Below are 25,299 nucleotides of genomic sequence, written 5' to 3'. Positions count from 1 at the left end.
TTTATACTAATGTTTTCTATGGACTCCAGGAAGGTAGTTTTCTGGGAACAAAATTAACATGCTTACACATGGGTGTTACATGTACACACACACACACATTTTATCTATGCACCCAACAACTCTCCAAGCATAAATTTCATCCTCAGAATCAGTTGTTACAACATGCTTCCAGAGATATTTTTACTGCATATACAATGACAATGAAACAAAGGAACAGTGAGGATTTTCAAAGGCGAGTATAATCAATTTCAACATACTCCCCCAGAGTATTAAAAAACACCCCTTTAAAGCCTTTTAAAAATGCTAGATTTTAGCATCCTAGTAATCAAGCTGTAGGTCCATATCCCTATTTGCAGAGCAAAAAATAGTAAAAAGAAATTATATTTGGGGAAGATATGCCAAGCCCAAAAATATCTCAGGATTTAGGTCGACAATGCCTGTCTCGTGTAACCCTGCACTGAAACACTGCTCTGAAAAATGAAGAAATAAGCTTAAATAAAATAATTCTTCTCAAGAAAATCAACAATATTTGCAAATTTATGTACCAAGAACTGATTTCTTGGGTGTCCATCCCATTACTAGGGCATACTTTTCTAATGAGAGAATGTAAAAAAAAAAAATGTTTTCTCTTTAAATGAAAATGGGAATGAAGCAAATACATATGACATAAAAATGACTGCACACTCTTGAGTACATTTATTTTTTACACATCAATCTATACTTTTCTTTTTACTTATAATCTTTGTGTTACCACATTTCTCCAGTAATGAGTGATTTGATTACGATAAACAACTTTTCAGTGGAAATAGATCCACAGTGATAATTCTTTCCAGGATTTGTTCCAGGGTGACAATAAAACTGAAGATTGTCACCCTGAAGTGATGATGTTCCTGGTTTATTACCGAAGTGGATCCACATTTTACCAAATCTACGGTTAACAGAGGTACCACGTGATGAATGCTCTGTCCCGTGTCATCAACAGCTCCACAGTCACACCCATGTATTGGTGCCCTGCACACTGACTTACCCTGATACATAGAGCGCTGAATGACCAGGCTCCATTTTGGAGAGAAGCTGGCTACATTCAGGATCTTCAGAGTCTGCTGACTGACTCCCACCTAGACGTCAACTAGGAAAGTGCAAGTCGCTCCGTCGTGTCCCACTCTTTGCAACCCTGTGGACTATACAGTCCGTGGAATTCTCCAGGCCAGAATACTGTATCTTGACATATGCACATTCAGTGAGAACTTCTCTGAGGCAGCCTAGCTTCTTTAATATCAGAATTGCTTTCTGATGGCTGAAATGTTCTGCCATATTGCTGAAATGATGTCCTATTTTCTTGAATGTCCCTGCCTTTCTAAACACCATGATTCCACCACTGGTTATCTCTAGGACTTGGAACTGAAATTGCTACCCTGTCCTTTCAAGAGGGGGCAATGCCACGACATTAAGACAGTCTCAGACAGGGTGTAACTGCTGGGTAGCTCAAAGAGAGGCATTCTCTTTGGACTTACAAGCAACACAATACATTTAGATTCTCTACTCCCAAATATGTTTTTGAACCCTGCAACTTTAAACAGTTTTCTTCCCTGAATCCGTATCTACACATTTCATCCTTAGTCAAAATCTTCACTTCTAGTTGGAAGAAACTCAGCTAGCTCTATTCCTGCCAGACGATGTATTTATTAGACAAATTCCCAGGTGTTCAGATAGTCTCAGAATGGGATTTGTGCCAATTTCAACACATTAGTCCCCTCCTAAGGCAACAGAACCCATGACTGGCTCAGGGTCCTCACCAGTGAGTCATGAAGCTTCCTGGATTCCTTGAGTCTGGGTTCTGAAACAACAGGGTAAAATGAACATTGTACATTTCAAGTTCAAGGTCAATGAGCAAATGTCATGTGTGCTTTATTAATGTTAATAGCTCCTTTTTAATTTTCTTTTTTGATTCAGAAGTTTGTGTATGCATCCATACAACATAATTTCATGGCTGCATGTAATTTTTTTAATGTTACCATTTCCCTGAGTCTTACAAAATTTTCTATTTAAAATGTTACTTTAACGCATAATATTTTATATTTGACATAATTTTGGTATAAAGTATTTTCATTCCTGAAATGTGAATTTCACATTTAATGTTTAATTTTGGCTTTAATAGAGTTTCTGGTTCCTGCCCCCACCCCATTCTTTGTAAAGGGAAAACTTTAGGGAAAATTCAGGTGCTAAAATTTCTATTATCCTTTCTAGAATAATAAATTTTCTAGGTTATAGTTTGCGTCTTTTGTGATTTTGTTGTTTGTTTAGTCGCTAAGTCATGTCCAACTCTTTCCAACCACATGACTGTAGCCCACCAGGCTCCTCTGTCCATAGGATTCTCCAGGCAAGAATCCTGGAGTGGGTTACCATTTCCTTTTCCCAGGCATCTTCCCAGCTACCACTGCTCTTAACATTAATTTGTAAGACACATTCAGATTAAAGAAATTCTCAAGGTCAGTTTCAAACCCAATGTCAGAACAAATAATACAATTCACAGGGAAATCTCCCAGTGTCCAAAATAAGAACTGCCCTTGTCCCAAGTCTTAGTTACCAAATTAAACAACCTTGGCTTTGGTCACTCGCCACTCCATCCTGTTGGTCAGACTTTTCAAAAATAGCCATCTCAAAACTAACACAAATAGGGGTATAATTACTAAAAGCAGTCAAAATCTATATGCCCAGCATCAAAGGGCTCCACCCTGCTCAAGGAAGATTGCCACTCATTTGTGCCTCATACGAACAAACCAACCTTCTACATATCTTCCAACTTTACTCCCGTGTTCCTGCTACTTCGTTATATGGAAGCTGAAACTATCATTAACAACCTAGGGTTGCCCTTCATACCTTCTATAGCACCCTCCTCCTGGCCATCACCTCTCCACACTCACTGCTTGTGGTCCTAGTGGGGAATTAAAAATGCTGTCCAGTTCAACTGCCCACAGAATTGGAAACACACCTAGGTTGAGTCCACCACCATGGCCAGTACATTGAGGACCAGTGACTGCTTCTGGTGTGGGGATGTGGGCCTTGAGGGACAATTCAGGATGCTTTCCGTGAGATTTGCTAGATAGACACTGGGAGATTAAAAAAAGACGCAGTCTTGTTGTTATAATATCAATTCACTAGGCAATAGGTATGTGTCTCATATCTTCTGAGACAGAGAAAGAAGCAGAGAAGAAAAAGAGATAGAGATAGAGAGAGTGCATAATATCAGTTACATCTCCAGATCCCAGATGCAGCAGTGCCTGAAGCCAACTGAAGTTAGAATTTCCAGGTATTTGGACCATTTCCCCCAGGGCATAATGGTAAAGAATCCGCCTGAAGAATCCACCTGCAATGCAAGAGACACAGGAGATGTGGGTTCAGTCCTGATCTACAGATGGCATGGCAACCCACTCCGGAATTTTTGCGGAGAATCCCCAGGACAGAGGAGCCTGGCGGGCTACGGGCCATGGCATCTCGACAGAGTGGGATACGGCTGAAGCTACTGAGCACATGGACTATTTCCCAGACATGAAAGCTAATATTCCCTTTTGTGCTTAATTCATTATGAGTTGGTTTTATACCAATGGCAAACAGGCAACTCATAAAACAAACTAGTCCACAAGGATCTTTTCTTCCTTCCTCCTAAACAATACATTCTTATTACCATCTACTTCCTTTCTCTTCTGCCATGACTGTGCACCTTATTCCCACAGAAGAGGAAGGGTTTAACTTTTATGTCATAGTGAATATTTATTATAGATTATTTATTTTACAATAATATGTTTACAAATTTCATAAAATTTGCATGGTGTATGTTTCAGATGTGCTGGGTTTAAGATGGAGAACAAAAATTTCCTTTTGTCTGCCAATTCTCAAAAGCAAGAAAAAATAAAATGAACAGAGAAAGCCCCTCTTCTTTCTAATTTATTCTTTCCCTTCATGGAACCAACATTTTTTCTTCATGTAGACTTGGGATCACAAACTCAGGATACAGGAAATTCATGCAGCCCTGGTAGGTGTGTGCGTGCTAAGCACTTCAGTTGTGTCCGACTCTTTGCAACCCCATGGACTGCCAGGCTCTTCTGTCCATAGGGATTCTCCAGGCAAGCATACTGGAGGGGGTTGCCATGCCCCTCTCCAGGGGATCTTCCCAACCCAGGGATCGACCCCGAGTGTCTCATGTCTTCTGCATTGGCAGGAGGGTTGTTTACCACTGGGAACACCTGGGAAGCCATAGTCCTGGTACACAGGTCACAGTCAGCCTGAGTTTTGGGTAGAGTGGGAACGAGGTTGTGAGTGAGTCCTTGGAAAACACTCTTAAGAAGGGCTTCCCTTCTCCTCCTGAATCTTCACCTCCCTGTGTCCTGTTTAGTCTGAACTGGGGAGCGTAGGTCCCTGATTCTAACTTTCTCCACGGCTCCAGCTTCATGTGGTTGGTATAGATCAAGGTGGGAGCAGGAAAGGATGGAGAGAGGATAAAGGGTGAGACAGGAAGCGTTGGGTTCTGCTGTCATTTGGGGCCAAATCCAGTCCTTTCAGCTGCTTCCACCAGCTACCATCCTCCTCTGATCCTGTCCAGAGGTCTGTCTTCTCCTTTGTTACTTGGTGTGCCTGTTTTGCAGAAAAGCCAGAGGTCTTTTCCCCAGAATTATTGTGGGTAAATGAAACAGTGCTCCATATTCTTGGGGAGTTTTGATGGAGAACATGGCGTCAGGAGATCTAACCAGAGGTGGGCAAGACCGAAATCACTGAATGTCAAGAAAGCGTCAAGAAAGTGCATCCATACCAAAGCTTACAAGGTTAAGAGGCCACTGCAACAAAGGAAATTGTTGTGGATACTGGGAAAATAAAGAGAATTTGTGAAAACACAGCTTTGTCACAGAATATTAATGATAGTCATTAGGTGAACTGATAACCATTGATGATGCATTTTCATTTATCAAACATTATAGCATCATTAATGTGTGTCCAATGTTATTGATGTAAGTTTGGCTTTACCACTGAATCAGGATTGTTGTAGGATCGTCTTCTGTTGCCTGAGGGACTTCAGATCTAGCTTAGATCTGACGCAAGTAAGCCCTGACCCTGAGTAAGGGAAGTATGAGGCTCCCCAGGGGCGCTAGTGGTAAAGAACCCGTGGCCAATGAGGAGATGTACGAGACGTGGGCTCGATCCCTGAGACCAGTGCCGAGTGCTGAGATGGATGAACGCATGATGGATAAATGAGTTTAGTCCTCGTGGTGTAAACTCAGCCCCACAAAGCTAACCTAACGAGTAAAGTTCTTCAGATAAAGAATAATGAACTAGAAATTTAGGAGACGATTCAATCTCCAAATGGCTTTCTCCCTTCAATGATGCTCCACAGGATTGAATTTTACAAGCTTACAATGTGAGGCACCAAGAGTCATACCTTTATCAATCTCGTATTTTTTCTCAGCCCACTTCCTGAGTGTTTCCTCTTTTTCCACCTGCATGAAGAACGGCCAACTGATTTCCATAAAACCAGTCATTAATTTGTATCTGTCTGTCCTGTCACTCCTCATTCCTAGTACTTAAATAATTCCAGCTTCCTTCATCCTTCCTTATTCAAAAGACCCTGAAGCTTTTGCCTTTTATTTGTCCTTTCCTCGACCACATCCTATGAGCAAAAGGCCCTTCTAAGCTGAACTAAGCAAAACCAGAGGCAGTTTTAGAATGCACCATTGATTCATGCAATGCCATAATTTCCCTTCTGCATTTTATCATTGTGCTTTAAGGTATACAGATGCTCCCAATGGCCTTTTTTAAACAAAACTATCTGTAGAGATAACATTTATTGAACTGTCTATAGTGACATGTGCATAGCGTTCTGAGGATAGAAGTCGATTTAAAACCCAACAGTTTAAGAACCATTTAAATGAACTCTGCAGTTGTAGATGGCTTCTCCTTAGAAAGGAAAACAGAATTCCACTGTGATTTGGAACAGAAGTTTTCAAAGCATGGCACACACAGGGCTGTTCTCCTAGAACATCTCCCATAGCAACAGTACAGGTGCCGTTGCTGCTGCCGCCGCTAAGTCGCTTCAGTCGTGCCCGACTCTGTGCGACCCCATAGACGGCAGCCCACCAGGCTCCCCCGTCCCTGGGATTCTCCAGGCAAGAACACTGGAGTGGGTTGCCATTTCCTTCTCCAATGCCTGAAAGTGAAGAGTGAAAGTGAAGTTGCTCAGTCGTGGCCGACTCTTCACGACCCCATGGACTGCAGCCTACCAGGCTCCTCCATCCATGGGATTTTCCAGGCAAGAGTACTGGAATGGGGTGCCACTGCCTGTACAGGTGCTCTTCTAGCATAAATGTATTTATGACAACTGATGAAAACCAAGGTTTCCTTTCTGTCAAAGCTCTTCTAAATCTGCATTGCCCTCGATGTTATTATCATTGTTGCTATCATTAATTTCTTAAGCAATTAAACTATGCTCAAAGATATAAAAACACAAAAACAAAACCACCCCCAACACACAGCCTTTAGTGATAAGTACGGAGTCATAGATGGATGTGAGCTTACCAAGATGAGGAAGTATTAATAGATACAGTGAACAAAACTACTCAAACATTTCCTATCTTAAAAGCGAACTTTTCTAAGCTCCACATCTGTGGCCACCAACTGCCCTTTCTTTTCTTTTCCTTTTAGAAGAGACCGTCTTCTAACCCCCTAAGTCTCCTTTCATTTTGCTTCCCTGAAAAACGTCCTTGTAACTCTGACTGAGCCAAACTAGACCAATATTTTGAGATAAATGGTGAACAAAAGCATTTGACATTTCAGTGCAATAATGGTATGGAAGCTAAAACACAGTAATTGGGTAGTAAGACATTGAAGGGACATCTACAGAGAACTTTTTAAGGAAGTATGGAAGTAAGACATTAACTTGGGATATTAACTTGAATAGATAAGAACATCAAAATAAAAAAACTGGTATTTACATATAAGTTTGAGAAATATTAGTAAAACTTTAAACAAAAAAGTTGACTTCTGAGAGCTTAGATTCTCAGAATCAACCTGCGAACCATGCCCATTCTGGTCAAGGGGGTTTGCACCCACTGTTCCTTCTGCTGGGCACACTCTGCCCACAGGTCTTCACACCCTGCCTGCTCACTTTATTCAAACACTCACAGGTCGGTTCTCAAGAGTAGCTGTCCCTTAACCACCTATTTAAAATAGTCCCTTAAAATTGTTCTGTTCCCAGACCACCCATTAGATCTTTCAGTTCAGTTCAGTTCAGTCGCTCAGTCATGTCCGACTCTTTGCGACCCCATGAACCACAGCACACCAGGCCTCCCTGTTCACCACCAACTCCCAGAGTCCACCCAAATCCATGTCCATCAAGTCGATGATGCCATCCAACCATCTCATCCTCTGTCATCCCCTTCTCCTCCTGCCCTCAATCTTTCCCAGCATCAGGGTCTTTTCCAATGAGTCAGCTCTTCGCATCAGGTAGCCAAAGTATTGGAGTTTCAGCTTCAACATCAGTCCTGCCAATGAACACCCAGGACTGATCTCCTTTAGGATGAACTGGTTGGATCTCCTTGCAGTCCAAGGGACTCTCAAGAGTCTTCTCCAACGCCACAGTTCAAAAGCATCAATTCGTCCGCCCTCAGCTTTTGTTATAGTCCAAATCACACATCCATATATGACCACTGAAAAAACCATAGCCTTGACTAGATGGACTTTTGTTGGCAAAGTAATGTCTCTGCTTTTTAATATGCTGTCTAGGTTGGTCATAACTTCCTTCCAAGGAGTAAGCGTCTTTCAACTTCATGGCTGCAATTGCCATCTGCAGTGATTTTGGAGCCCAGAAAAATAAAGTCAGCTACTGTTTGCCCATCTATCTGCCATGAAGTGATGGGACCGGATGCCATGATCTTCGTTTTCTGAATGTTGAGCTCCTTCACAGCATTGGCTGATACCAAATATTTTACATCTGTTTCCTTATTTATTCTCTGTTTCACCACTGGTACAGGAATTTCAAAATGTAAGGAAAGCCAGCTAGCTCTATTCTTCTTGTATGCGTAGACCTTAGACCAGGGCTTGGAAAACTATAGTAGTTCAATGATATATCTTGAATGAATAAATATATGAGTTAAGAAATGGATGAGACAGAAGGAAAGTGAAGCCAACTAAAGTGACCCACTTAGTGTAGTTGCCATGGCACACCCATGCCCCTCAAGAGACACTAGTACGAGCCAACCATTGAGGGTATAAAGAGTCCCCTTTCATTCACCAAAGAACCTACAGAAGGGAGGGCATCACATTAGCATAACAGATGCCAGGTAAGGACACTGGTGTGGAACCCTCAGATATAATGAGAAGCCTTTAATTACACAATGTCAGCACTGCGGCAATACATATAGCTATATCATGGACGGGCCATCAGGACACAAGGAGCCTTGACACTCCTAAGAATCTTTATAAAAGCAAAACACATGTCAAAAGTGGAACAACAGACATAGACATAGGCTCTAGTGATTGTTCATTTCACAGTCTTCACAGTCAGTCTTCAACTCTGCTTCTTCACAACTGATGACACGGGAAGAACAGATACAGATAAAAAGTACAGACAGATAGACGGGTAGACAGATGTGTGTGTGCTCAGTCGCTTCAGTCATATCTGACCCTTTGCAAGTCCATGGACTGTAGCTCACCAGGCTCCTCTGTCCATGGGATTCTCCATGAAAGAATACTGGAGTGGGTTGCCATGCCTTCCTCCAGGGGATCTGCCCAACCCAGGGATCGAACCCACATCTCCTACACCTCCTGCATTGCAGGCAGATTCTTTACCCACTGAGCCATCAGGGAAGCCTTACGGGATAGATGGATAGATATTAGATTTGTATATAGAAAGAGATATCTTACATTAAAGATTTATCTTTAGCAACATATTTAATGGTTTCCATCTTGCTCTTAACTGTATTAGGTTTATGAGCCTTAGATTCATCACTAGATGAGAATTTTAAGCATTTTATTTTAAAAGATGTTCAATAATGTAATGTTGATAATAAAATATTTCATACATATAAGAAAGATTCATATATTTATCAATGTACTGCTATAAAGGTATCACTTTGGGGGAGTTGTGTTACATACTGAAACTAATTGATTTAGCAGAACTATAGATACTATTGATCTACATATCTTATTCTAATATATTATTAAATCTAAACTTCTGAGCAACATTTTTAACCTGATGGGGGATTTTCAAAAAGTTAAGATTAGTTGAATAATTTTAATATTGAATGGAAAAGTAAATTTGACAATATCTAAGAAAGGTATGAAAAATAAGAAGGGACACGTTTTATTATATATTGAAATTACTATAAAGACACAGTAAACAAAAGCATAAGGCCCAGAACTAGACAAACAGATCAGCAATGAGGGGAAAAGTGATCCTCATCTTACTTCACGCAAGCATATTAATTTTACAAGGACTAGAATTTAAAATATAAAGATTAAAGTTTAGAATAAGATGTAAAAGATCAATCATTTAGCTTCAGGAAAAAAAGGACAACCCAAAGGAATAAATGAAACCAAAATCTGTGAGAGACAAGAGAGCCATTGTTTCTATACAATTATTGGAAAACTAGATGCAAACCAATGCCCAAAGCCAAGACAGAGCAAAAAAATAGGAAATCTCTCTTCACCACATATCCAGGAAATATGACTATTTCTTAACAGAAAAATTACATAAAGTTGATAAGAAAAAAATAAATCTCAACATAAAACGAAAACAGGTTTGAAGAAATAAGACTAATTAAAAAATGGAGAAAATATCTTCATTATTAGTAAAATAAAAATAGAACCTTGTGAGAAACTATATTCCCACCGTGGAGTTGACAACACTCATCTTGAGCTGGCAGAGATGCCAACATTCTCTGCTGGTGGTGGGAATCTTGCTATAGCTACTTGGAAAGAAATCTGGCAGTTTCTACAGTACTTAAAGATGCACATGTTATTTGATTCAGCAATACTGCTTTTGTGAATCAATATTCTATAAGCCAAAAATACTAAAATATAATGTTTTCATGCTTAACAAAATGGAAAGAGTTTATAAATAAATGGCTTTGTTGTTGTTCAGTCGCTCAGTCCCATCCAACTCTTTGCAACCCCATGGACTGCAGCATGCCAGGCTTCCCTGTCCTTCACTATCTCGCAGAGTTTGCTCAAACTCATGTCCATTGAGTCAGTGATGCCATCCAACCATCTCGTCCTCTGTCGTCCCCTTCTCCTTTTGCCCCCAGTCTTTCCCAGCATCAGGGTCTTTTCCAATGAGTCAGTTCTTCGCATCAAGTGGCCAAAGTATTGTGGCTTCAGCTTCGGCATCAGTCCTTCCAACGACTATTCAGGGTTCATTGCCTTTAGGATTGATCTGGTTTGATCTGGTTTGATCTCCTTGCTGTCCAAGGGACTCTCAAGAGTCTCCTTCAGCGCCACATTTTGAAAGCATCAGTCAGTATGAAAAGGCAAAAATAAATGGCTTAACAAATGCTGAAGAGTGTCACTTAATTATCAAAAAAAGAATGCTCAGATATACCTCCATTAGCTGGAAAAGATGTCCGTGTTGTTAAGGGAGAAGCGGGGGGGACACCTGGGTTAAAGGAACGTATCTGAGAAAATACAGATGGTGTTTAAACCACAGGAATGGGTAAGGTCACCAGGGGTTTTGCAAAGTGTCAGGACCAAGTTCTAAAGAGAAAAGGCTGACAAGGAGGTAGAGGACAAGCTGCCAGGGAATTAGGAGAAGTATCCTAAGAAGTGTAAACGAGGAGGCGAAATCCCATGAGAAATTAACTCACACGAGGAAGGACTAAAGTCTGCTTGGTTTAGACACACTAAGGTGGTTTAACCAAAGTGCATTCAGTGGAACGGTGAATGCACCAGCTTGGGGAGTAAAAGAAGCTGACAAGGTTCATAGGTCATGTGTTTCAATGTTCCCAACATGTGACCCTGAAAACAAAAAGACAAGGTGTTGGCCAACAAGGAACAGGAGGTGGAAGGGGACTGCTGGACTGCATTTAAAGCGATGGGAATGCTGCTGCGGAGAGCGCTTGGTGGTGCGGGAGAGAGGAGCAAGTGAGAGAGGGAGGCGACAGGTAGTGCCCAGAGCACCTTGGCTTTGGGTACAAGGAGGAACTACTCAGGCTTACACAACAGAAGTGAGCACAGAGAACTCACACGCTGGCCCTCCGCAGATGTCACGGTGGGAGGATGCAGCAGTTACATTGACAGTTTCCACTTTCTCAAGCAGGGAGACCCCGAGGGGTCTCTAGGTTTCAGCCATCGTGACCACTGGGGGAATACGGTCAGAGTGTGGAAGCATGTTCTCTGTCTGGAGTGAAAGTGAGGTTGGTCTGCTTTTCCTCTGACAGCCTCCTTCAATGACCATCCATTACCGGAAGGACAGAGGAGTTGGAACACTGGATTCGACCAGCGTCAGACCTTTGTCCCTTGAGTGCAACAGAGGGAGGTGAAGATGACGGAGCGGAGGGGCTTCGGGATGGACCATGGGTCTGGAGTGGGCAGAGGGCGAGCTGGGAGACAGGGGCTGGCATGGCAGCAGCATGAGCTGATGGGACTGTGCAGGGGAGGTTTTCAAAGAAGTGAAGAGCATGCACAGTCAGTGCGAGATCTGGGAAGGCATCTTAGCAGAAGGAGTGTTTACGAGAGTGAGTGACAAGAAACAGATACGGTGACTTTGTGCGCTGTAGAGGGCTTCTCAGGTGGCACTAGTGGTAAAGACCTTGACAGTCAATACAGGAGACAGAAGAAACGCGGGTTCCATCCCTGGGTTGGGAAGATCCCCTGGAGAAGGGAATGGCTACCCGACTCCCGGACTCTTGCCTGGAGAATCTCATGAACAGAGGAGCCTGGAGGGCTATGGTCCATAGGGTCACAAAGTGTTGAACACGACTGAATCGACTTACGATGCATACACTGTAAAATGTACTTAATGTGCAAAATATCATCCTTTCTGGTACAGTTCCTCCTCAGCTGTCATGGCTGAATTAGCAGTTCTGGAGTCCATCCATTGTAAATAACTTTAATCTTCCTCCAACCACAAAGGATGGTGCCCCAACCCCATGTGCTTAGAGAAGAACCGAACTAGGGGAGACAGAAGCTTGGCGAAGTCGTTCCAACACTTTGATTCCCAAGATACAGAAGGAAATTTCATGGGGCAGACATGAAGCTTTTGCTCCAGTTTGTTAAGAGGAAACCAGGAGTTCAGTCACAAGATTTCACGAGGCCCTGGAATTCTGAGGCCCACAGCTCACCCGAGCTCTGTTTCTCATTTCTTCTGGGACCTCGGCTAAGGCTTCCGGCCAAATTGATACATCATCTCATCAGGTGACAGTGAATGAAAGTGAGAGTGTTAGTCGCTGAGTTCTGCCAGTCAGACTCTTTTCAACCCCATGGACCATAGCCCCCCAGGCTCCTCTGTCCATGGAATTCTCCAGGCAAGAATACTGGAGTGGGTTGCCATTTCCCTCTCTGGGGGATCTTCCCAACCCAGGGATTGAACCCAGGTCTCCTGTATTGCAGGTGGATTCATCACCATCTGAGCCAACAGGTGTGTCCGGCCAAGTTCACACATCATCCCACCAGGTACGACTCAGAGTCTCACTGCAGACCCCCCAGAAGGTCCTTCTGAGCCAGAGACGCAGGAAACATCAGCACGTTGCGGTGGTGTTCCTAAACCTTCCTGCTACACCTCACTTCCACAATACGCTTTTACACTCGACTTTGTAACATTTCTGAGTGAGATGTATGGTGTGGCTCAACTGGTAAAGAATTCGCCTGCAAAGCGGGAGACCTGGGTTCAATCCCTGGGTTGGGAAGATCCCCTGGAGAAGGGGAAGGCTACCCGCTCCACTCTGGCCTGGAGAATCCCGTGGACGGGGGTCGCAAAGAGTCGGACGGGACTGAGCGACCTTTACTTTCACTTGTAGCGTTTCTGACTAAGATGCATGGTGCATGCGGAATTTGGTCAGGTCCCGTGGAGTCAGAAAGGAATATGGGTGTTGGTGTGGGTCTAATAAGCCATTTCTTTCTCTGAATAGTCTCTCCTACAGTGCCTTAAAGTTCTGCTTTTCTGACTGTAAAACATGCCCACTGTAGACAATTTTTAAAACACAGAATAGTTTATCAAAGTAACTGATATTATTATCCTATAATTATGCATTTGATTAGTCATAAGTAATACATAAATATTTACATATAAATGTTTAATTATAATTGATTATTATGCTAATGGATGATTATAATACCAATTGTAATTCATTTTAATCAAAGCTAATTAAATTATAATAACTAATCATTCCATAAGTCAGAGTTAGCTACTGTTGCAATCTGTGTTCAGATCTTTCAGCATACACATACTTTAACATTAAATAATGACCATTTCCACAGGCGACTCAAAGTTCCTTCTAAGGACTCTTCATGGTCTCCCAACATCCTGCCATAAGGTTCACTCCTAGGACCACATGAGGTTCTGTTGCCGAATACTTTCAGCTCTGTCTCCTTCCCTGGGATCACTCCACTTCCTGTATTGGAAGGAGTCGGTCCATCATGGAAGGTGGACACATGGTATCGTGATTAAACAGGGGCCGGAATAAAAAGGCAGGCGTGTGGAAGAAACAGAGCTCATCACAGAAGGAACGGAGTATGAAGAATGGAGCAACCGATCACCCCAGGACCAAGGTCAAGGGAACACAGTGCGATAATATCTTTTGCATCAGGAATCATGATTAAACTGTGGATTATGATCCTTATCAATAGCCCTTGCTGATTCTGTAAATGCCCTTGTTTCCCCATCTATATTCTAATCGTCCTTCAAGATCAAAGTCAACACTATAAAATGTCCCTTGAGTCATGGCACATGACGAAACATAATGTCTGAGCTCCTTTCACCTGATGTTCCATCCCACCCGAGGAGAAGTTAGCATTTGACAATATCCATGCTGCCTTCACATTTTGCAGCTACTGCCAAACTCAGAGCTAAGGACACAGCCCAATCTTTAGTAAGAGGTTGGCAATTACTCTGATAAATTCATCAGGAACACTTTTTCCCCAGGTATTTGGAACATTTCCCCGTTCATTCATTTTAGATTTCACCTGGACTGCAAGAATGATCTCAAACGTGTCCCTGGGTCAGACATCATCCCTCCTAATTTTCTGAACTTCTAAATTCAGATAATTCAGCTGCAACAGAAGGAACGTAGGGCAGGAAGGGGCAGCCTCAAGTTACATTTGATGACTGACTGCTCCCTGAACATCCAAGTTCTTGCTACTCTGTCCCTTTGAGCTTCTGTTCATGCCCAGGGGTGCCTCTCACCAGATGGGTGCTCCCTCCCTGGGAGCACCCGGGCTCCTTGTAGAAATGGCGCAGAGGGTTCCGGGAATTTCCTCTGCAGAAGCACAGGGAGGGGAGAGAGTGACATTCTGCTGGTGCAATGAAACATGAGGGGCAACACAAAAGCCAAGAGTGGGATCCCCTGTACATTTCACCAGGATGGGAACCCCAAGATTTCTGGGGTTCAAAGACTCCTCCTGATTCCTAAAGATGCTGCCCATGCTTAATAAATCACTTTCAATTCATTAAAGAGCTAATTTTTAAACTTGCAAACAAGTGATTTTACAAATGAATTGTTTCTGGAGTTAAAATTGTCCTGCAAGCCAACATCATGCTTCTATGGGTGTGCTGAATAGCATGGAGTTTTTCTTTTCATGAATCATAGAGTTTTCATGCCTATATGTATTCCCCACAAAGGTGACTATTGTCCCTTCCATATTATCATGATTGTTTTAGGTCCCGTTTCAATATCCATTCCAAACACATGTTCCCTGAATGATGTTACTTAAATTTAACATTATTATGTCTTCTGCCAACCTTCATCTTAGGAAGGAACCATTTTCTACAAATATCACTCATCACTTTCAGACAATGACATATATGTACAGAACTTTACAGAAGTGCTACAGGAGAAAAAAAATGCATGTCTAGCAAGCTATTTTTACCAAAAATGTCTCCCTCTTCATTATAAACCAGAAAAGGCTTAGATGCAGCGTTATCTAGCTCAGAAAATCCTGTTAAAAATTCAGAAACTAAAGAAACCCTTCATGAACCCATGAGAAAAGCCAGTGCCAAACTATTTTTCACCAAACTAGCATCAGTGTGGAGCGTCTGGTCACAGATGTTACCTGAGTCCCTGAGTACGGCAAGGTGAACGGTACAAGGACAAAAGTTTATGGTCAAGGATAAACCCAAGGTGAAGCTCACAAGTTAAGCATGAAATGCAGACACAAGCAGCACAGCCTGAGAATAAAATAAGCAAATGGAGTCAGCCACGTATTAACAAGCTAAGTTTCTATGCCCACATTTTATTCATATATGCATATACCTAGAAATAAACCTTATAAAATTCTTTTTCAATAACTGCTTTTTTAAAAAAATTGCTGTATCTTGTTCTTCAAAAGCTAGAGTTCTAAAGATTTCGATACTATCAGCATTTGGATCACACTGGAATTATTTCAGAATCCAGTAGGAAGAGGACATTCATTTAGCATGTGAAACACCTTTCAAAGTCACCATTCTCTGTCACTCAGGCACATGTGGCATGCCAGCAGACCTGCTGGCATCTGCATAAAATAGTATTTCAAGACCACGAATAATCCGATGAGCCAAAGAGCAAGGTTACTTACAGCACTTGATAAAATGAGAGTGAAACATCTTTCCATCTCAGACAGAAATCTTGCTACGGGTTCCAGCATTCTCTTCGGCTACAACTGTCGTCCCCAGGAAATGCATTACTGAGAACTCCTACTCAGGTGGCACTTTACCGCGGGACACATTACTGAAGCGAGGCTCAGTTCCACGGCCGTGCAGAAAGCTCCCAACTCATTCTCATTCAGCAGCTGGAGTTCAGATCGGCGTCCCCCGAGGCTCTGGAGCCACCACTGCCGCACGTGCTATTGCAGCCCCTTGATTGACAGGGCTCCTGGTGCCAGGAACCCAGGAATAGTCGCGGCTAATTGGTCCTCACAGATACCCCACCTTCCGCCGGCTCCGAGGTGTGCTGCAGTGCGGCTCTCTCTCCCGGTCCTGCCTGTTAATGGCTTTCAATAGCTTTCAGATGAGGGGGCTGCAGAGAAGCGACTGCAGGAGGGACCCTGAATCTCATTTCTGCACGCTGTCCATGAGCCAAATGTGACCAGATTCTTAGCTGGTCCCGAGCTGATTATTTTTAGTTGCCACCAGTTGCTGTGTGTGAACAGAACATTGATAGTGGCATCTCAGAATAACCACCTCCTAGAATCACAGGTCTTAGGAGCTGCCTCTCCTAATGAGGAAATTGCATTGTGCTTCTCAATCCATCTTGCTGGTTTTCTACGCAGAATGTGAAACTTAAAGGATCCACAAAAAGCTTTTGGTTTGCAACGCTTTACAAATTTAGGTTTGCTGCTACCTCTGCAGACTGCAGTGAATGCCACTGTACAAGCCGGCAAAGTAATTCTCACTGAATTGGATTCAGGAAGAAGGATGTGTATGATCTTCAAGGGTTATTGCAATAAAAAAGTATAAAAATATCATATTCACAATGCAATAGCTACATGAACCAAAGAAAAGGTCATTTATAAGTCGCTTATGAATACAACATAATTTTTAAATTAATTTTTTAATGATGATCTCAAAAAGAAGTTGACATAGTCAAGAAGCTGTGTTTCAAATTTTGAGGGCGTGGGAAGATGAATATGAACAATGTACATCCTTCTAAGATAGAAGCTTAGGTCTTAGGTTCCCTTACTAAGCTAAACTCAAAGAGTAACGCCATTATTAAACCCAAAGATTGTAAAATTCAAGTCTATGCAACAAAGACCATAACTTAGATGACAATCGAGGAATCATTCTATTTTTGGAGTACAACACAGAAGAACGAGTTCAAGGTTTCGATCAGAATGGCCTGATTTCATATTTAGATTCTATCCCTCACCATGGTGTCAAACTGGACAAGTGATTTGGCTTCCAAGAGTCTTAGCTTCCTCACCTACAGATGGCAAGTACAAGTCTTAACCTTTGCTGTGAAGGTCCGAAAGATGTATATACAAATTCTAGTTGATATCATTGATTTTCAACAAAACGGGAGCATCAGCGGTAACAAGGAAGTGATTGACATTTAGCTATATACCAAATGACTACTATAGACACTTGAAGTGGTTTCCCCAAGAATTAGAATGAGGCTTTCAGTCATTATCATCAATGCATAGTCCTCATTTATTCGTTCATTCCGTATTACTTACTGAAAGTCATTGTGATCAAGTCACCATTTTAAGTGCTTTTCAGGAATTAAAAACATGTCTAAACCATACCCTTTATATACATGGATTATAGAGTCTATTGTCTAAGATTTCCTTATGTGTTTTGAAATGATTTCTTATAAAACTATAAAAGACAACTACATGTATCAGCTTCCAGCAAAGAACAAAAGTCTCTCCTCCTACTTTAACACAAGTCTTCACATACACACATAGTAATACGACTTTATATGAATATCATTCAGTGTCTCTTTGGGGAAAGTACAGTTGATCTTGATACAGCTGTCCCCTCCTCTGAACAAAAGGTGATGTGTGTTATCTATATAACCTCCATTTCTTTGTTTTCTGCAAATTGCACATCTCTACATAATACATACTCAACATCCTAAGTGAGTCCTATGATACCATTTATTCATCGAAAGGAAAAAAATATAATGTATGAGTCAGAGAAGCATGGTATATGCTTGGCAAAGAAAATATGAAAAAGTGATTGAAAATATGATTGAGTTGAGCTTGAAAAATCTATTATTAAGTAACTTAAGCCATGCCTCCTACAAGAGCTCTTGCGTGTGTGTGTGTGTGTCTGTGTGTGTGTGTGCACATGCGTGCTCAGTAGTATCCAACTCTCTGCCTCAGCCATGTCCAACTCTTTGCAACCCCATGGCCCACCAAGCTCCTCTGTCCATGGGGTTCTCCAGACAAGAATACTGGAGTGGGTTGCCATTTCCACCTCCATGGGATCATCCCAACCCAGGGATTGAACCTGCGTCTCTTATGTCTCCTGCATTAGCAGGCAGATTCTTTACCACTAGCATCACCTGGGAAGCCCTATAAGAGCTCTTATTAAAGTCTTCTGTGAGAATTATCATCTTTCCCCATAGATCAGGGGCTCATTACCAAATGTGCTTATTATGGATTCATTACATAAACATTTGACAAGTCACTGACTCTTGCTACTTGAAGTACATTGGGAAAGGTGACTTCATCCTTGCCCTCAAAGAGTTTATAATCTGGTGAAACATATGCAATCAAGTTAGGACAGTGTAGTGTACTAAAAACTCTATGACAAGAACTGTGTGTAGGAGCAACATCCAGCCTACTTTTGGGTTAAATGAGACTATCACCAGAAAGTTATTCTTAGCTTTATCAAAATACTTAGAATCTGGTTCATATGGATTTTTTGGTTTATAATAGATTTTTATAGTAAATATAAAAAACTATTATAATCAATATATAATCTATATATAATAAGTCTATTATAATTTGGTTTATAATAGATCTTTTCAGACTGAACTCAATCATATTTTCAATAGTATACTTTCTTTGCCAGGCACATACCATACGTCTCTGACTCTCATACATTATATTTTTTTTCTTTTTGATGAGTAAATTGTGTCATAGAACTCATTTGTCTTAAGATGTTTGTCAAGTATGTATTATGTAATACACAATATTATGTATTATGAACTGTAGATACATCTAATTCTCCTTGATTAAGAGTTTCTCTCATCTTTTCTTCTCTCAGAACCCAACACTCATGCTCAAAACACTAGTAGAATTACGTTTAACCACACAGAAATATATCTTTATATTTTCCATCATTATCAAACAAAACGTAGCTTCTATTACAGGCATGATAACTGAGGAAAAATAAATTTGGCCCTATTCACTTCACTTCCTTTATAAAAAATAATGAAAAATACCGGTAATTTACAACTGTTTAAATTCCTTGATCTCTGCCCAACTCTACAAAACTTAATTCAGTGTTAGAAAGTCACATGGACCACATTGGGGTCCTCTGAGTCTGATATAAGAAATGTAACAGAAGAATCGGTGACGATGGAGGCAATAAAGACCTAGACTGGGTTAGATATAATGTTAACGATTTATTTCACAAGAATATGTCATTAGGTACAAAAGGAAATTCCACACTTGAAAGTTATTTTTCATTGCTACAAAACTTAAAGGCTAGTAACGCATGAGGATTTGATTATCATTCAGAATTTATGGTGAACAATTGTTCTCACTGAATGTCATGAACAATATTTCAAAAGCAATTTGGAATAATAAAGAAATTCATGTTTCTCTTTTATACACCAAACATCTGCTCACTGTTCATGCTAATTCTGATTTTTTTTAAAAATGACTTTTTTTTTTCTTTTAAAGGTTAGCATCATTATACCAGATTTTTTTTCAAATAAGTCTGAACTATTTCCAGAAAAACAACAAAAAAGAAATATGAAACTGGAATGATTCTAATGACAGACAAGTACTTGCTTACTATTAAATATCTTTAAAAGTGGGATACATGTGACACCAAGCTTCAAAATAGTTTTTCTCATGAAAACTCATAGGTGAAATACCCATTTAAAATCCTATTTGGCGGGATCTGTCATGCCGGACTTTGTGCAGATAATTCCCAAATCCAACACTTCTGCATTTTTTTCAGAATTTAGTCAATGGTAGAATTAAAACTCAATTTTATAGAAACCACCAGTTTAGGTAGGGTACTATAAAAATTCCAAATGAGGCTATAAATCACATGCACAAATTGTTAGTTAAGCAACTGCAAGTCCTGGGACAAAGTCATCTTTGTTTCTGCTGGAATTGGTCAGGGGCTTAAAAATATTAGACTTCGATGAAGAAAATCACAGACAGGTTTAGGAACCTTAATCCACAGGTAATCAACCTCCACAAATGTCTGGAAACCTAATTTATAGCATCGCCCATCACAAATAATGAATACTTCTGAATGATGGAGTCGAGGTCTTCTCTCCTGAGGACAATAATCTGGGTTAATCATTTAGGACCCTATAAGGTTAAATGGTCCAAAGGCTGTGAAGAAGGAAAGACCCAAGTTTTCAAGAAGAAAAGCTGTAAATACACTCAGTTCTTGCTAGACTTTCGCCTCACTAGTCATCCCCCCTGCCCCTCAGGACCAGGATCAAGCCTGCCTTGCCTGACTGATCAGACCCCAGCCTCTCCATGCGTGCTCCCTTCCACAGTCTGCTGACTGTTGGGGCCAATGTGGTTTTCAATCAGACCATTCAACCATTGGCAATCAGATTTCAGGTCTCCTCACCTTCAAAACAGCCTCAGAAGTCTCCTTCTAGAACGAGTGGACATTTAACTTAGATGTGGACAATGGTGGGGCTAACAGAGGAAAGAATTTACAATATGGATCTGAATGGCAAGAAGAGAGAATAGAATAATGTAGACCACCCTTTCTGTGTCAGCATAACAGTGAGGACGCAAACCCAGCTGAGCACGGCTTGAGGGTCTAGATGTGGATATGTACCATAAGGGACAGAAAATGTTCATCAGCATTTACACTAATATTTTCATAGAGGAGCAATGTAAAGTAAAAAAAAAAAATTACAATTTTGAAATTGCCCCACAAAAGATTAAAAATTAATTTTTATGCAATGCAATAGAGCCCACAGAATTCTCTAGGCAAGAATACTGGAGTGGGTAGCCATTCCCTTCTCCAAATATATACATATATATGTACAGTGCTCAGTTGCTCCAGTTGTGACCAGCTCTTTGTGACTGTAGCTTGCCAGACTCTTCTGTCCATGGGATTCTCCAGGCAAGAATACTGGAGTGCGTTGCCATGACCTCCCCCAGGGGATCTTCTTGACCCAGGGATTGAACCAGCGTCTCCTGCACTGCAGGCAGATTCTTCACCACTGAGGCACTGGGGAACCCCACGTATATATTGAACCAGAAAAATAGATACGTATAGAGAGACAGATAAGGATGCCGCTATACACACAGGCTATATGGATGCTCAAATTGATTCATAAGGGCATCTGGTTACCACATACCTTTTGTGATTTTTTTTTCTCACTAATCACAACAAAATACTTTGAATTCTAATGTGCTGTGTGCTTAGTCGCTCAGTTGTGTCCAACTCTTTGCAATCCCCATGGAGCCTGTCAGGATCCTCTGTCCATGGGGATTCTGCAGGCAAGGAATACTGGAGTAGGTTGCCATGCCCTCCTCTAGGGGAACTTCCCAACCCAGGGATTGAACCCAGATCTCCCACATTGCAGGCAGATTCTTTACTGTCTGAGCCATCAGGTACCTAGCAAGGGAAATTTGTAAAACCTTCACAAATTCATTCACTTGGATTTTGACAACCACTTTCAAATCTCTCCAGCGTATGTTACGACTATCTAGGCTGACTTGCCCATTTTCAGACATTGTTTCACCTCCCCAAGTGTGACCTTGCCAACAAGAGTCTGCACATCTTGACTACAAGTACGCAGTGGACAGTGTCAGCTTGTGTCTGTATGACTGCACCTAAGTGTGTGTGCACAGGTGCATGGATAGGAATGACGAAGTCTCCTCCACCTGGTTCTTCAATCCCCTTGGAGCAGTGAGCCACTCTGTAACTGGGGGAACAAGCACAGGAATGACATTCCCCTGATGATGAGTAACTATGGACATCAGCGATGGGCCAACTCAGAGCGCTAGATCTGGGACAGGAGGGTCAGATAATTGGGCGGATCTGTACACAACTGTCAACTAGAAGACAATCAGCTAAAGTATCGGGTTGGCCAAAAAGTTCATTCAGGTTTTTCGTAGCATCTTACAGAAACACCCAAACAAACTTTTTGGCCAACCCAATATTTAGATGACCTCATATATGTCAATTTTCCTGAAAAGGATGAAAGGAGTTTTGAGACAATTAAATCTGGAGGCTACTTTACACTTTCCCAGTTTATATACATTCCTTTAAAAAATGTCTCATAGAAAACATCTCCTTGTCTACAATTTAACCACCCATGCACTTATCCACATACATAACAAGTTACTTGTTCACTTTGTATGCATCCTTTGATATTCACTTCAAACCCATTTAACCTAAAAACTCTTCTTGGCTGATGTTGGCTAAGTAAGTCCTGGCCTTACCTTGAACCCTCTGCTCCCTTTTCCATGGGACAGTCCATCTAGCCTCTGATAATACAATGCTTTAATATATTCTTTACTTGTATCACAGAAAAAGCCTCTTTTAGTAAATAATTACTTATTGGAGGTATAGACTTTCTAATTTTCTTATTCCCTATGAAGGCTAAAACATCAATGAACACTCAAGGGTCATCAAATGAAGAAACAGAGAATTAGAAATACTCTAATGCATCTTCTGGGGCACTACACAAAACCTCAGAGGAATATTTTATTCAATGCAGGATTATCAAACAACTGGGAAAACATTACTATACTTGAGAAAGGAGAAGAGGTGAGAGGTGGAGTGGAAGATACACTCACTTCTTCATGTGAGTGTAAAGATACAATAAATTTATTCATTTGCCTTTTCAGTTCCCTACGAAGGCTTCTTTAAAAGGCCTTATAAGATGATTTGAGGGCAAGTTTAAACACTGATGACTTCCTTCTTCCAAATAAACTCCCTGGTTTCAGATTTTACCTTTCTTGTTTGTTTTTTAGTTATGTTTTAACTGGAGGATAATTGCTTTACCATGTTGTGCTGATTTCTGCCATATAACAACGAGAATCAGCCATGATTATACACTCACCCCTCTAGGTCATCACAGAGCACTGGCCGGGCTCCCTGGTTACACGGCAGCTTCCCACTAGCTGTGTGTTTAACACGTGAGAGTGTATACATGTTAACGCTGCTCTCTCAATTCGTCCCACCCTCTTCTGCCCCTGCTGTGTCCACAAGTCCTCTCTCTAAGTCTGCATCTCATTCCCTGTAAATAATAGGTTCATCAGTACACTTTTTCTAGATAAAGAAGATGTGGTACGTATATACGATGGACTATCACTCAGCCATTGAAAGGAAACAAATTTGAGTCAGTTGTGAGATGGATGAACTGGAGCCTGTTACACAGATTTCACTTTAGCTTTCAAAGGATAATGTATGGTCTCTAAACTGGGCAAGGGGGTGGGAGGCATGCGGACAAAATGTTAACAGTATTTTAAAGTGATTTGGAAAAAGAACTGTATGGTGAAATATCCAAATCCATAAATAATATTATTTCCCAAACTTAGAAACTTAATTTTTTTTGAGAAACTGCAATAGAACTCATTGTTTGGGAACAGATCTCCATAACTGTTTGCACGTCTACACAATCTGCTCTGCAGGGCAAAGGGCATCAGCCACTTTGGTTTAAGGATAATTGCCTCAAAACACTCCTGGGAGGCTAGGGATGGGGTAGCTCTGGGGAGATTTGGAGAATCATCTCTCCAGACTCATCTGGTTATATTTGAAGGTGATGGAGATGGAGACATCCTCCTCCCTCTCTAGAGGTCTGCATCCTGTGTGTGTGTGTGTGTGTGTGTGTGTGTAGATGGGGAGAAGTGCCCAAAGTCTACATAAGCTTCGTTTTCTAATTCTCTCCAAACCCACTGTAATAAGGGGCTTCCACTGCATTTTTTGGTGGGGACTGGGGCTCAGGAAACCAGCACTGGGATGCTGTGTGAGAACACAGTCTGCTCTCTGATCCGTAATCCATGACCTCACATTTCTCGCAGAATCTCTCTCTGCTCTGCCTTCTTTTTTCTCTTCCTCTTTCTCCCCATCTTCTCCCTCATCCCCTTTCTCCCTCTCCCTCCTTTTCATGTCTTTGGATGATTGGAGAACCTTCTCAGAGTTAAGCAATAAAGACATGGCCATTCTGCCAACCTTGGGTGAAGCTGATGAAATGCTAGGAGGATGGTGCCTCCTTTGCAGCACCAAGGCTCCAGCAGTGAGTGACCTAGAGAGGTGAAGGTGGAGAAGAGGCGAAGGCGGGTAAAGTGAGGTGGGGACACAGGAGGACAAGAATCTGACCCACGGCCCCTCCCTGTGCCCCACGCCTTTGTCCTCAGCTTAGCTGTGCCTGACTGCTTTATCGCTGCAACGCCCCCTGCCTCTGCATCCTATTCAGGTTTATTTATGTCCACTGTGGGCTTTCTCTCAAAACGCTAATACGATGCTAATCAAATGATGTTTACTCTTACACCTAGAGTATCCATCATGGCAGACACTGCAATGTGGGGTCAGTCATCCATAAACGCACAAAAGGGTTTAGAAAAGATTTACAGATAGAGTAGGACATTATAGAAGGGAGAGGGGGTATATCTTTATATGTGGGAATTAAGTGGGTAGAGAAGAATGGACTTTTTAGATGCTTATAAAGCATCTAAGCTGGAGCACCTTTAATAGAATCGTTTTTCAATTTAATAGATATATACTGGCAATCATATGTAAGCTGTTAATAGTATAGAATAATTTCCAGAGCGCCAAAGATGTTGATACACATCTCTAGACCCCAATATGGAGGTGCTAATTAAGTGGTTTAAGGTAGGTAACAGTGTGAAGAAATACCACCAAAATAAAAGTCTCACATGAAGCTGATGGGGGATATTTTGAGGGTGTCAAATTACAGCTCTTGGTTTACAAGAAGTTCAATAGCAGGTTAAAACTAATTTATGATGATAGAAGTCTTTAAAGTGAAGTATTGATGGAAAAGGAGCATAAGGGAACTTTCTAGAATGATTAAAATGTTTCCAAGTTGATCAGGATTATATAAGTACAAATATATAGAGATATAAGGGTATATAAAGATTTACTGAACTGTAAGATTTGTGCATTTTACCATATCCAAGTGTTTCTCTAATTATATCTAAGATTTTATTTTTAAGTGTCAAAGAAAGTGAAATAGTTCCTAATACAGCAGCAAGAGGTAATAGCAAAAGAAAGATCTCCAAGGTGTATAAAGCTAAGGCAATTCACCCGACATTTACTCATTTAACAGCCACTCACTGACAGGCTACATACATCATGTTTCATCCTCAGGGCCAGGCTTATTTAATCTGGAACCTCATAAACTCCCCGAGACTCTCTGGAGAGGGTGCACAGCTTTTCAAAGGGGTCCCTGACCTCCCCAAATAAAGACCACTCTTGAGACTGACGGAGAACAGCTAGCA

At 41.4% G+C, this 25,299-nt stretch overlaps 1 protein-coding gene across 3 annotated transcripts in view; it reads right to left on the bottom strand.

Moving 5' to 3' along the window:
- MYO16 (myosin XVI) overlaps window positions 1-25,299 on the bottom strand; it is a 517,433-nt gene that overhangs the window by 401,796 nt on the left and 90,338 nt on the right. The window contains exon 1 of one of the 3 annotated variants that reach the window (XM_061435362.1): window positions 15,751-16,269. The exons of the other annotated variants lie outside the window; for them this stretch is intronic. Within the exon in view, the coding sequence (XP_061291346.1) occupies window positions 15,751-15,778 (28 nt within the window). The 5' untranslated portion in view covers window positions 15,779-16,269. Of the gene's footprint in view, window positions 1-15,750; window positions 16,270-25,299 lie in introns of those variants that run through there. 3 annotated transcript variants of the gene reach the window in all.

This window comes from Bos javanicus, chromosome 12, assembly GCF_032452875.1.
Source record: "Bos javanicus breed banteng chromosome 12, ARS-OSU_banteng_1.0, whole genome shotgun sequence".
NCBI classification, from domain to species: Eukaryota; Metazoa; Chordata; class Mammalia; order Artiodactyla; family Bovidae; genus Bos; species Bos javanicus.
The sequence above is the reverse complement of the archived record's forward strand: the minus strand, read 5'-3'. Positions and strand labels throughout refer to the sequence as shown.